At 49.2% G+C, this 12,562-nt stretch overlaps 2 protein-coding genes across 2 annotated transcripts; both read left to right on the forward strand.

Moving 5' to 3' along the window:
- The first annotated feature begins 462 nt into the window (after positions 1–462).
- On the forward strand, positions 463–2,916 carry LOC117403019 (tubulin-specific chaperone C-like). Its single transcript, XM_034004842.3, has one exon. It carries the CDS (start codon positions 630–632, stop codon positions 1,704–1,706), a length of 1,077 nt encoding a protein of 358 aa, XP_033860733.1. The 5' UTR covers positions 463–629; the 3' UTR covers positions 1,707–2,916.
- Positions 2,917–4,924: 2,008 nt separating this feature from the next.
- On the forward strand, positions 4,925–9,760 carry LOC117971690 (peripherin-2-like). The gene is made up of 3 exons (XM_034919893.2): positions 4,925–5,879; positions 7,134–7,380; positions 9,122–9,760. Exons 1-3 carry the CDS (start codon positions 5,299–5,301, stop codon positions 9,344–9,346), a joined length of 1,053 nt encoding a protein of 350 aa, XP_034775784.1. The 5' UTR covers positions 4,925–5,298; the 3' UTR covers positions 9,347–9,760.
- Positions 9,761–12,562: the final 2,802 nt, after the last annotated feature.

The raw sequence follows: 12,562 nt of genomic DNA on the forward strand, positions 1-12,562 counted from the left end.
CTTTGTGGATACACTTAAAATATATAGAGAGAGAGAGAGAGTGAGAATAATGAGTTTCATTTTAACTGAATCATTCCAGGAATAATAATAAGACTCGTTGCACAGCAGTCTGATCCATTCCTGGTTTTACTGTGTCTAATAAGACCGAACTGAGCAGCTTTGACCAATACAACGTGCCTAATCAAGCTGAGAAAACCACCCTGCACTGACCCTTATTGACTGTAAAATAAATCAAATCCGAAAATAAGTTAATTAATAATAAAGCTACACGATTCTGACAGCAGCCATCTCTCTCCTCAATAAATACACTTTAAGCCAGTACTAAAAGAAACGACAGGGTTTCTTTCTCAGTGATACGGTCAGAGCAAAGCTATAATCTAACCCAGTGTTTGCAGACTCATTAGACTAGCGTAAGAATAGCGTAAAAACAGCGGGGCGGGACTGCGCCTTTACGGAAGTCACAAACAGTGCCCCTTGACTCCGCAAACGAACACCAATGAAAAGTGCGCATACAAGAAGAGACCGGGCAGATTCACCCAGTGAGATTCGGGTTTATTTGCAAGTGGCTATCCGCGCAGTTGCTCGATTCCTGTAACAGCACAGTATTGACGAGATTGAAAGACAGTGAGATGGATCAGCTTGTGGCTATCGAAGTCGGGGAGACCTGCCAGGGAAACGGGGACGCGGAGCCGGACAGGATGGCGAGGATACCGGAGAGGCTGCAGAAGAGGGACCAGGAGAGGCAGGAGGAGCTGGAGAGGCGCAAAGAGGCGAAGGAGAGCAAGCAGGTGACAGAGGAAAAGAGCGACTTCTTCACCAGCACTTTCTCCAAGGAGAAGGCAGATATCGAGGAGCTGCTGGCGGGCGGCGGTGAGGCAGAGTCCGGTTCGCTGGCAGGCCGGTTGGAGGATATCTCGGCTCGGATCCAGCAGCTGCAGAAGTTTCTCAACGACAGCATGGTGTTCCTGCCCCAGTACGAGCTGCGGCAGGCCCAGTCCGCCTTGCAGAAGCTCCAAAGCGGCCTGGCGGAGAAGAGAGGCGAGCTGCTGCCGAAGAAGAAGTTTGCCTTCCGATCGCGCAATGTCGGGGCTAATAATACAAACAAAGAGACCCCCGAACCTAGGAAGGGGGGCGAGCAAGCAAGCAGACCCATTGATTTGACAGACGCCTCTGTGACGGCGTCCCCAGGTAACAGCGATGATGTCAGCGCGCAGTGCGGCTTTTCCAATGTGGTCTCGCAGGTTCTGATCAAGAGGGCGGATGAGATTAATCAGAGGGACGTGTTGCTCACACACCTGTCCAGCTGCACGGTGAAGCTGTTCGGAGCCCCGAGCACCCTCCACATCAAACACGTCAGGGACTCCACCATACTGTGCGGGCCCGTGTCCAGCTCCGTCTTCATCGACCACTGCTCGGGCTGCACCTTCGCGTTCCCGTGCCAGCAACTGCGTACCCACAACACGACCGACAGCCGGGCGTACCTGCACGTCACCAGCCGGGCCATTGTAGAGGACTGCAGCGGGGTGCGGTTTGCGCCGTTTACCTGGAGCTACCCGGGCCTGGAGGAAGACTTCCAGGTGTCGGGGTTAGACAGGGAGAGAAACAACTGGACCCAGGTGGACGATTTCAACTGGCTGGCGAGTGACACCCCTTCTCCCAACTGGAGTGTTATTCCCGAGGAGGAGAGGAAAACTACCTGGGTTTAAAGGCGTGTGAAAGGGGTTGTTTCAATAAAACCCAAACGAATGACTACCCTGCCTGGTGTCAATACCAGGGGCCCCACACCTGATAACATGTATGCGTTTCGCGATGCCAGAGTAACACGAACCTGTTCAGATAATGGATCGGACAGCGCAAGCGCCTTTGCAGTTGGTGTATTGTTGTCAATGTAGCGGCAGGCAGCCCCACGTGATGCGGTGCTCCTTGGCATGCATGTTGAGCACAACACACACGTCAACTAGAATGGATGCAAACCGGCTTTCTTTCATGTTTTGTTTTTACTTGAATTTGTTATTTATTTTTAATGAAAACTAATCTTTTGTGCAGAATAAAAACCTTGTCTAGTAAGAAGTAAACGTGCATGAATCAGCACTGGAATCATTTTTATTTAATTCTCAACAGCCACGGGGTTGGGGTTGGGGTGAGAAATGAAATGAGAAATGTTCAGGGAAAGAATACAAATAGAACTCTATTTATTTATGTATTTCTGTTTAGGAAAATATGAATCTTACAGAAATGCTCAATCCTATGTTGTTGTTTTTTTCCCTTGAGTCTAAATCACCATCTCAGTATAATGTGATGTCATTATGAAGGATATCATTCTAGAACTCTGAGGACATGTAAACTTTCTTCGCTCTTCATGCTTGTAAGTCATTAAGATAGGAAAGTACAATAATGAGCATTGCAGTATGACTAATTGACAAGCTGTGATCGTTTTGTCACTCTAGACTCACTGTCTCTGGACTGGTTGATTTGGAGTGATCTGTACAAGTTATGTGATGTAAATACAGTCTCTTCTAAAGCAGACAGTAATGCAGAGGACTGAAAAATAATATGGATTTCACATCTGTAGAATATTGTATATGCAGCAGTTCTGTGTAGAATATTCTCAAATAATAAGCGTGTGAAACACCTTGTGACTTGTGTCCAATGGTAGTTACTTGCTTTGAACCAGCATGGAGTGTGTATTCATTTTTCACCCCAACCCCAACCCCAACTCCATGGCTGTTCAGAATTAAATAAAAATGATTCCAGTGCTGATTCAGCACACAATATATACTGATTGTTATAGAAATCTGTTTTTTTTTTTTAAAAAAAGCAGTTGCTTGTGTAATTATTGGTGATGTAACGTGTTAACTGAATGACTGTTCGTCCTAGAGACACAATTAAAATTGAGACAGATGTCAATTCCACAAAGTAACTTCTCATGTGTTTTATTTTGAATACTTAAGTGCTTTGTGCATTATACTTCTCTTCAGCAGATGTACAGAAAATAAATAACACAATAAAAACAGTAGATTGTATGAAATAAGGCTAAAGATTTCAATATATCTGTTAATTTAATGCTGCAATTATAAATAAGTTGTTAAGACGCTCTTCAGCACTGTGATTAACAGTACTAATATTCTTATAGCGCTGACATGCTCAGAATGGCAGTGCCTTTCACAGCTCTGAGTGCTTTATAATAATCCTCACCCTCACAGTTCACTGCAGCTGCCTGTCAAACCTTTACAGCTTATACTTGTGGACTTGTCTGTCTGGACAGGCAACAACATCTAAAGAAAAAAACAAATGTAATGTAATATACACACACACACACACACACTGCTGTGCAAAAGTCTTAGACATGTTGCATTGTTCTACTCTGATGCACTATGAGCATCAACAATTTACTCAAAGCCTCCACCATTGTTTTCTACTATTATAACAACCTTGACTTTCATGAAGAAGGAAAAACATTGAGTGAAATAACTTGCATCGCTTGATTATATGTGTAGGTTAAACAGCTCATCAGTCAATGTATAAAATAACTGAAGAGATGGTACTAAACAATCTCTTTCACTTACATCTATGATCACTGTATGGCAACAATTCACAATACAAAATAATGTGTTGGTGGTAAAGCAGCACCCTACGTGTAGTTCTCCCTGAAATGCGAAACCCGCATGCACTCGGGATGCTTTTTTATAAACGAGTTCAACTGAATAACCCTAAAGCACACTTCGTGGAGTTCTGCTATAGAGATGTCATTATTAGCATGCCGAATGCTTGCCCTAACGTACATTTTGATTTAAAATAAAATTGGGAAAGTGCATTTTTCTTACATAAAGCGAAAGACAAGAGGGATAAAATCGTTGGAAATAAAACTAGAAATCTGTCTCTAATCATGTCTATATATAGCGCAAAACATTAATACATGGTCTCTGCTAAGTACATAAATTATTATTATTATATTTATTATTATTATCATCTAGTACTACTACTAATAATATTAATATTGCAAGAAGGGATGCAGTGAAGTTTAGAAAGATTAATCAAATAATACAAAGAAATCCTAAGGCTGGAGTTTAAGAAAAATAAATAATAAATTTGTTAATTTACCCACAAGTACGTAGCAGATCTTACAGAAATGTTTTTATTTATTTTTTGCCATTCAGCTCCCTGATGTTACTTTATTTCCAAATTCACCTCCCATGCTGTAGCATGATAACTACCGTAGCATTAGCTACCATCTCCTAAGTTATTTTATACATTGACAGATTTGCTGGTAAATCTACACATTTACCGGTTGATCTATAGATTTACCAATTTTACACACGAACATATTTCACAATAAAAGTAGGTTTATACATTCAGGTACTTAAACCTAGGTGATCTTGCCTCATTGATTGGGCTAAAACAAAATCCCGCCCAAATCGGAAGCAACGTTGCACAGATGTTTGTTACAAGCACTTATTCCACATGCTGCGTGTGTAGGTATGAGGAACTGCTGCATGGTACTGATTGGTTGAACTATTGAAGGCTACATCTCGAGAACCGCTCTTCTGGTTTGTAGGATGAGTATTTGTTATACCTGTGTATGTAGGTCACAGTGACCTGGTTTAAAATATATAATAATTGCTGAACTGACTTGATTGATACCTTTCTAACTAACTAGCTGTTCACTGCTGTGGGTCTTATATACTAAGTCATAGCCTGGCTTTCATACCCTCTGTTTCAACAAGCTGCTGTAAACGGGCTGTGCTTTTAATCCCTGCTTGGCTCCTACAGCACAGGCAGGATGACCACGTGAGCAAGATGACCAAACCAGTTAAATAGTAAAACAGGATTATTTTCCTGGCTCATCTGCTGACAGGGATTTTTGTAATTGGGATGAGGCTGATTAGTGGCATTAGGCTGATGTCCTGGAACTTCAGAGTTTATCATTTGGATCCCAGACAATCCTTCTCCTTTGCTGGAAAAGGACCTGAAATAGCTGTAAAGCCTGCTGGCCAGTTCTTTTATATGTATTAAAATAATAATAAATACATATCATTTTTTTGGGGCGGGGTGATAAGTTTTCAGTTGTTGTGCTCTAGGTTACGAGAAGCTGGGTGGTCAGCATGGATGGACAGCCTGGGATTTCAAACAAAGTCTTGTCTTTTGCAGCTGCTGTATGGAATGGATTACAAACTTCTTTTTAAATTTGATTTCTCCACCACTTTGGTTTTTATATTTGTTCTTGTTCTTTAATTCTTAATTAAAAGAATACATATATAAATATATATATATTTTTGGAGGACAGTGTGGAAAGGCAGAATGGCGCTCATGACGGTGAAGTTCGATTTGAAGAAGAGGGTGACTCTTGCCCAGACACTATGGCTGATGAACTGGTTCTCTGTGATGGCCGGGGTCCTGGTCTTCAGCCTGGGACTGGTTCTCAAAGTGGAGCTGCGCAAACGGAGCGAGATGATGGACAATGCCGAGAGCCACTTCGTCCCCAACTCCCTGATCTGCGTGGGGATCTTGGCCTGCGCCCTGAACGCTTTCGGGGGCAAGATCTGCTATGACTCCCTGGACCCGGCCAAGTACAGCAAGTGGAAGCCGTTCCTGAAGCCCTTCCTGGCCACCTGCTTCATCTTCAACATCCTGCTGTTCCTCACGGCTGGGCTGTGCTTCACCATGCGGCTGGCCCTGGAGAGCACGCTGATGCACGGGCTGAAGAGCGGCATGCGCTACTACAAGGACACAGACACGCCCGGCCGCTGCTACATGAAGACCACCCTGGACATGATGCAGATCGAGTTCCGCTGCTGCGGGAATAATAACTACAAGGACTGGTTTGAGATCCAGTGGATCAGCAACCGTTACCTGGACTTCAGCTCCAAGGAGGTCAAAGAGTAAGTCTCCCTCCTGCTCTTCTGCTGTTTGCCATGAGCAGCTCAATTCATCTAGTGCTGTTTTATTTGGATATTACATTAAACGAGTAGAATGTTAAAATATTGTATTAGTGATTCAGAAACAAACCCAGGGATAGAGGTGCATTCTTTTAACACATTATCTATTGATACATAACAGCTTACTTGCTATGCATGGATTCATTCATTTTTATGTTTAGTAATGTGTGTGTGTGTGTGTGTTGTTTCAATGCCTCTCTTATTACTATAGTATTAGTTGTATAAAATGCTGCTTCATGTCCCTTCCTCAAACATCATTGAGGTCTTGGCAGCTCCAGGAAGGTTCCTATTGCTTTTCTGCTGCAGGGTGTTTCAATACACTTCTTGTTTGAAGCTCTGTGGTTCAGTGTATTTTAATACACGTCTTGTTTGAAGCTCTGTGGTTCAGTGTATTTTAATACACGTCTTGTTTGAAGCTCTGTGGTTCAGTGTATTTTAATACACGTCTTGTTTGAAGCTCTGTGGTTCAGTGTATTTTAATACACGTCTTGTTTGAAGCTCTGTGTTGCAGTGTATTGCTCCAGGGTAGAAGGCATTCATGTTGGCTTCATGTTTTTATAAAACTGTTTCACAGTCAGCCTGTAAATACTCTCATGACATCGAAGGCTGGGTGATCGGCTGGGAGGCTCTAGATCCGTTAGAACAGGTGGATGTGTTTGTGTGTCAATGGCTGGTTTGAACCTCTTTTTATTTTCTATTCATGGCACAATTGGGATATCTTGCACAACGATCCTAATGTTTTGTTTGACTTCTGTCAACTATTTCCTTTTTTTGGTAAAGATTCAAAGCAAATAAAATGTGTAACTTTGTACTTATATAAAAACAGTGTTGTTTGATACCATAGTGGAATCTCCAACAGAATTCCAGAATACGTTAGCATTCTTTGAGAGCAGTACACTCTATTAAGGTCAGACCTACACAGTACAGTGGATGCAATACAACAAAGAACTGGACAATCCGAAGACTGTCAGCTGAATAACATTAGAGACAACCATTAGTAAAGGAAGTTATCTGTCTGTTAGAAAGCTATATTTAGCTATATTTATTTCTAATTTAATTAAATCATAATCATGTATGTGTTCAGCTAAAGATTGTTCAGCCGGCATGCTGTAGGTCTAAGCTCTAGTTGTCTTTGCAGCTCCAGTGTAGCGTGTGCTGGGCGTCGCATCTCACCTTCTCTCACTGTTGGTTTTCCAGCCGCATTAAGAGTAACGTGGATGGGAAGTATCTGATGGACGGGGTCCCCTTCAGCTGCTGTAACCCCAGCTCCCCCCGGCCCTGTATCCAGTACCAGATCACCAACAACTCTGCCCACTACAGTTATGACCACCACAGCGAGGAGCTGAACATCTGGACTCGGGGCTGTCGAGAGGCGCTGCTCAGCTACTACAGCGGCATGCTGAACTCCATCGGCATCCTGGTGCTGCTCGTCCTGCTCCTGGAGGTGAGGCAGGGTGCAGGGGAGCAGGGAGAGCGGGAGAGCAGGGGAATGGGGGAGCGGCGAGTGGAGGAGCAGGGGAGCGGCGAGTGGAGGAGCAGGGGAGTGAGGAGCAGGGGAGCGAGGGAGTGGGGAGCGGCGAGTGGAGGAGCAGGGGAGTGAGGAGCAGGGGAGTGAGGAGCAGGGGAGCGAGGGAGCAGGGAGAGCAGAGGAATTGGGGAGTGACGAGTGGAGGAGCAGGGGAGCGGGGGAGCGGGGGAGCAGGGAGAGCAGAGGAATGGGGGAGTGGCGAGTGGAGGAGCAGGGGAGTGAGGAGCAGGGGAGTGGGGAGCGGGGGAATGGGGGAGCGGAGAGTGGAGGAGCAGGGGAGTGAGGAGCAGGGGAGCGAGGGAGCAGGGAGAGCAGAGGAATTGGGGAGTGACGAGTGGAGGAGCAGGGGAGTGGGGCGCGGAGAGTGGAGGGGCAGGGGAGTGAGGAGCAGGGGAGCGGGGAGAGCAGAGGAATGGGGGAGTGGCGAGTGGAGGAGCAGGGGAGCGGGGGATTGGGGAGCGGGGGAGCAGGGAGAGCAGAGGAATGGGGGAGTGGCGAGTGGAGGAGCAGGGGAGCGGGGGATTGGGGAGCGGGGGAGCAGGGAGAGCAGAGGAATGGGGGAGTGGCGAGTGGAGGAGCAGGGGAGCGGGGGAGCGGGGGAGCAGGGAGAGCAGAGGAATGGGGGAGTGGCGAGTGGAGGAGCAGGGGAGCGGGGGAGCGGGGGAGCAGGGAGAGCAGAGGAATGGGGGAGTGGCGAGTGGAGGAGCAGGGGAGCGGGGGAGCAGGGAGAGCAGAGGAATGGGGGAGTGGCGAGTGGAGGAGCAGGGGAGCGGGGGAGCGGGGGAGCAGGGAGAGCAGAGGAATGGGGGAGTGGCGAGTGGAGGAGCAGGGGAGCGGGGGAGCGGGGGAGCAGGGAGAGCAGAGGAATGGGGGAGTGGCGAGTGGAGGAGCAGGGGAGCGGGGGAGCGGGGGAGCAGGGAGAGCAGAGGAATGGGGGAGTGGCGAGTGGAGGAGCAGGGGAGCGGGGGAGCGGGGGAGCAGGGAGAGCAGAGGAATGGGGGAGTGGCGAGTGGAGGAGCAGGGGAGCGGGGGAGCGGGGGAGCAGGGAGAGCAGAGGAATGGGGGAGTGGCGAGTGGAGGAGCAGGGGAGCGGGGGATTGGGGAGCAGGGGAGCAGGGAGAGCAGAGGAATGGGGGAGTGGCGAGTGGAGGAGCAGAGGAGTGGGGGAGCGGGGGAGCAGGGAGAGCAGAGGAATGGGGGAGTGGCGAGTGGAGGAGCAGGGGAGCGGGGGAGTGGGGGAGCAGGGGAGCAGGGAGAGCAGAGGAATGGGGGAGTGGCGAGTGGAGGAGCAGGGGAGCGGGGGATTGGGGAGCGGGGGAGCAGGGAGAGCAGAGGAATGGGGGAGTGGCGAGTGGAGGAGCAGGGGAGCGGGGGAGCAGGGAGAGCAGAGGAATGGGGGAGTGGCGAGTGGAGGAGCAGGGGAGCGGGGGATTGGGGAGCAGGGGAGCAGGGAGAGCAGAGGAATGGGGGAGTGGCGAGTGGAGGAGCAGGGGAGTGGGGAGTGGGGAGCGGGGGAGCAGCGAGTGGAGGAGCAGGGGAGTGGGGAACAGTGGGGAGCGGGGGAGCACGGAGAGTCGGGAGAGTGGGGCAGCGGAGCATGTGTTTGCCTGGTGGCTTTCTGTGTAACATGCATGTGTTTGCTCCTCCCCACCTGCAGGGGGCAGTGATGGTGGGGCTGCGGTACCTGCACACCTCCCTGGAGAGCCTGTCGAACCCGGAGGACCCAGAGAGCGAGAGTGAAGGCTGGTTGCTGGAGAAGAGCGTGAAGGAGACAGTGAGCTCATTCCTCCAGGGCCTCAAGTCCATGGGTAAGTCGAACCAGGTGGACAGCGACGCGGAGGCCGGGGGAGTGGAGGCACAGACCGTCGCCACTGTCAGCTGAGGAGTGACAGCCTGGGGGACCAATCCCTTATCAGAGAGCGGGAGGGAAGCAAGACAACCAGGAAACTAATTGCACACAAAAGTGAACAAGTATTTTACACCATGTAGAATGTGAGCCCACATGAATATATTTATATATATGCCTGTATAAAATATAAATGCAAAAAGCATGACTTGTTGCCAACCAGAGACCTGTGTATATTGTAAATCTGGTTCTTCTAATCCATTCCACTGTAATTGAATAGACTGTAATCCCCCCATGGCCACTCACTCATTAATATAAATTCTCAGCCCGTCCCCGGTATATAAAACAGTTCTGCTTTAAAGTTAGAAGGTTTGCTTTGCAATGTGAAATACCCTCAGTCAGAGGACAGGAACAACACAAATAACTAAATAAACCCGTCCTTTCATGAAATGTGTTTCATATTCCCTTGTGTGACTGCATTGTGATTCATTTCTGAGATAAGGAATGGATTTTTAACCCGATAAGTGCCACCCTACCCTGGGAGGTTTTCCCCATGGCTATCCATCTGAAGCATAGTGTACACAACAGCCAGTGAAGAGCTGCATTGCCTGCCCATGTTTAATCAGAGAGAGATCGTCTATGTTAGGTAGTGGGGTTCTTTCACAGGGTAACTCATAGTATTCCCACAGAGTACGAGCCTGGTGAAGTGAGTGGACCAGGGAGCCTGTAAGCACCATGCAGCCAGGGAGCCTGTACACACCATGCAGCCAGAGAGCCTGTAGACACCATGCAGTCAGGGAGCCTGTAAGCACCATGCAGCCAGGGAGCCTGTAAGCACCATGCAGCCAGGGAGCCTGTAAGCACCATGCAGTCAGGGAGCCTGTACACACCATGCAGCCAGGGAGCCTGTAAGCACCATGCAGCCAGGGAGCCTGTAAGCACCATGCAGTCAGGGAGCCTGTAGACACCATGCAACCAGGGAGCCTGTAAGCACCATGCAGTCAGGGAGCCTGTAAGCACCATGCAGCCAGGGAGCCTGTAAGCACCATGCAGCCAGGGAGCCTGTACACACCATGCAGTCAGGGAGCCTGTACACACCATGCAGTCAGGGAGCCTGTACACACCATGCAGCCAGGGAGCCTGTAAGCACCATGCAGTCAGGGAGCCTGTAGACACCATGCAGCCAGGGAGCCTGTAAGCAACATGCAGTCAGGGAGCCTGTAAGCACCATGCAGCCAGGGAGCCTGTAAGCACCATGCAGCCAGGGAGCCTGTACACACCATGCAGTCAGGGAGCCTGTACACACCATGCAGTCAGGGAGCCTGTAGACACCATGCAGTCAGGGAGCCTGTAGACACCATGCAGTCAGAGAGCCTGTAGACACCATGCAGTCAGGGAGCCTGTAGACACCATGCAGCCAGGGAGCCTATAAGCACCATGCAGTCAGGGAGCCTGTACACACCATGCAGTCAGGGAGCCTGTACACACCATGCAGCCAGGGAGCCTGTACGCACCATGCAGTCAGGGAGCCTGTACACACCATGCAGCCAGGGAGCCTGTACACACCATGCAGCCAGGGAGCCTGTAGACACCATGCAGTCTGGGAGCCTGTACACACCATGCAGTCAGGGAGCCTGTACACACCATGCAGCCAGGGAGCCTGTAGACACCATGCAGCCAGGGAGCCTGTACACACCATGCAGCCAGGGAGCCTGTACACACCATGCAGTCAGGGAGCCTGTAGACACCATGCAGCCAGGGAGCCTGTAGTTATCAGACAGCTCAGTCTGCTTTCCATGGTGTCCTGCTTTGAGAATCCCTGCTGGGAACAACAGAGACTTTTGACACGCAAAGAAGAGGGTTAAATGAGAGCAAATATGGGGTTGAAAATCTGTTTCACCGACGCAGTCGATCGCGGCAGCTTTGACAGGGGGGAATGTCAAAACATAACCCAGAAAAACCTGGTCCTGCATGCTGACATCCTGCAGTGTTTGTGATCACCAGTCCCTTGGGAGGGAGTTACAGTACTGGAGGAGGGTCTAAACTATACATCACATTTTAACATTGCCCCTTCCTGGCGTGCTCTACGGATGCACTGAAACTGTGTCTATGATACTGCTGTTAAAGGACGGGAGATTGCCGATAAAGCCCAGATTGGGCTCCTGAAGAATTCATGAAACAATAAGTCTGAATGTTCCCATGATTTGAATGATGAAGCTAGCGTACGAAATGAAGCCTGAGGTTCCGTCATTACATTTTCCATCAATGTGACCACGTGGCTGTGTTTGTGCAGAAGATACAAGAGCTCACACTGCGCTTTCCTTCAGCACTAATGAAACTGCTTGGTAATGCAGAACTGTTCGATAGTCTGGTGTGAGGGCAGTTTCATTTGGATCGGAGGTCTTTTTACACTTTGGCGTCCCAATCAGTAATGTGGTCACAGAGGTGGAGAATGTAATGGGAGTACCTCAGACTTCACTGCGTACACAGGGTCACACCATCGAAGACTTCACTGCGTACACAGGGTCACACCATTGAAGACTTCACTGCATGCACAGGGTCACACCATTGAAGACTTCACTGCATGCACAGGGTCACACCGTCTCAGACTTCACTGCATACACAGGGTCACATCGTCCCAGACTTCACTGCGTACACAGGTTCACATCGTCTCAGACTTCACTGCGTACACAGGGTCACACCGTCTCAGACTTCACTGCGTACACAGGGTCACACCGTCTCAGACTTCACTGCGTACACAGGGTCACACCGTCTCAGACTTCATTGCGTACACAGGGTCACACCACCTCAGATTTCACTGCGTACACAGGTTCACACCGTCTCAGACTTCACTGCGTACACAGGGTCACAGCGTCTCAGACTTCACTGCGTACACAGGGTCACACCGTCTCAGACTTCACTGCGTACACAGGGTCACACCGTCTCAGACTTCACTGCGTACACAGGTTCACACCGTCTCAGACTTCACTGCGTACACAGGGTCACATGTCTCAGACTTCACTGCGTACACAGGGTCACACCTTCCAGACTTCACTGCGTACACAGGGTCACACCTTCTCAGATTTCACTGCGTACACAGGGTCACACCGTCTCAGACTTCACTGCGTACACAGGGTCACACCTTCTCAGATTTCACTGCGTACACAGGGTCACACCACCTCAGATTTCACTGCATACACAGGGTCACATGTCTCAGACTTCACTGCGTACACAGGTTCACACCGTCTCAGA

This window comes from Acipenser ruthenus, chromosome 5, assembly GCF_902713425.1.
Source record: "Acipenser ruthenus chromosome 5, fAciRut3.2 maternal haplotype, whole genome shotgun sequence".
NCBI classification, from domain to species: Eukaryota; Metazoa; Chordata; class Actinopteri; order Acipenseriformes; family Acipenseridae; genus Acipenser; species Acipenser ruthenus.

What these genes read in the sequence shown, in the direction of transcription:
- LOC117403019 (XM_034004842.3), top strand. Translation starts at nt 630, where the DNA reads ATGGATCAGCTTGTGGCTATCGAAGTCGGGGAGACCTGCCAGGGAAAC.
- LOC117971690 (XM_034919893.2), top strand. Translation starts at nt 5,299, where the DNA reads ATGGCGCTCATGACGGTGAAGTTCGATTTGAAGAAGAGGGTGACTCTT. An exon ending in AGCTCCAAGGAGGTCAAAGA is followed by an intron (nt 5,880 to 7,133) that starts GTAAGTCTCCCT and finishes TTGGTTTTCCAG; the next exon opens with CCGCATTAAGAGTAACGTGG. An exon ending in TGCTCGTCCTGCTCCTGGAG is followed by an intron (nt 7,381 to 9,121) that starts GTGAGGCAGGGT and finishes CCCCACCTGCAG; the next exon opens with GGGGCAGTGATGGTGGGGCT.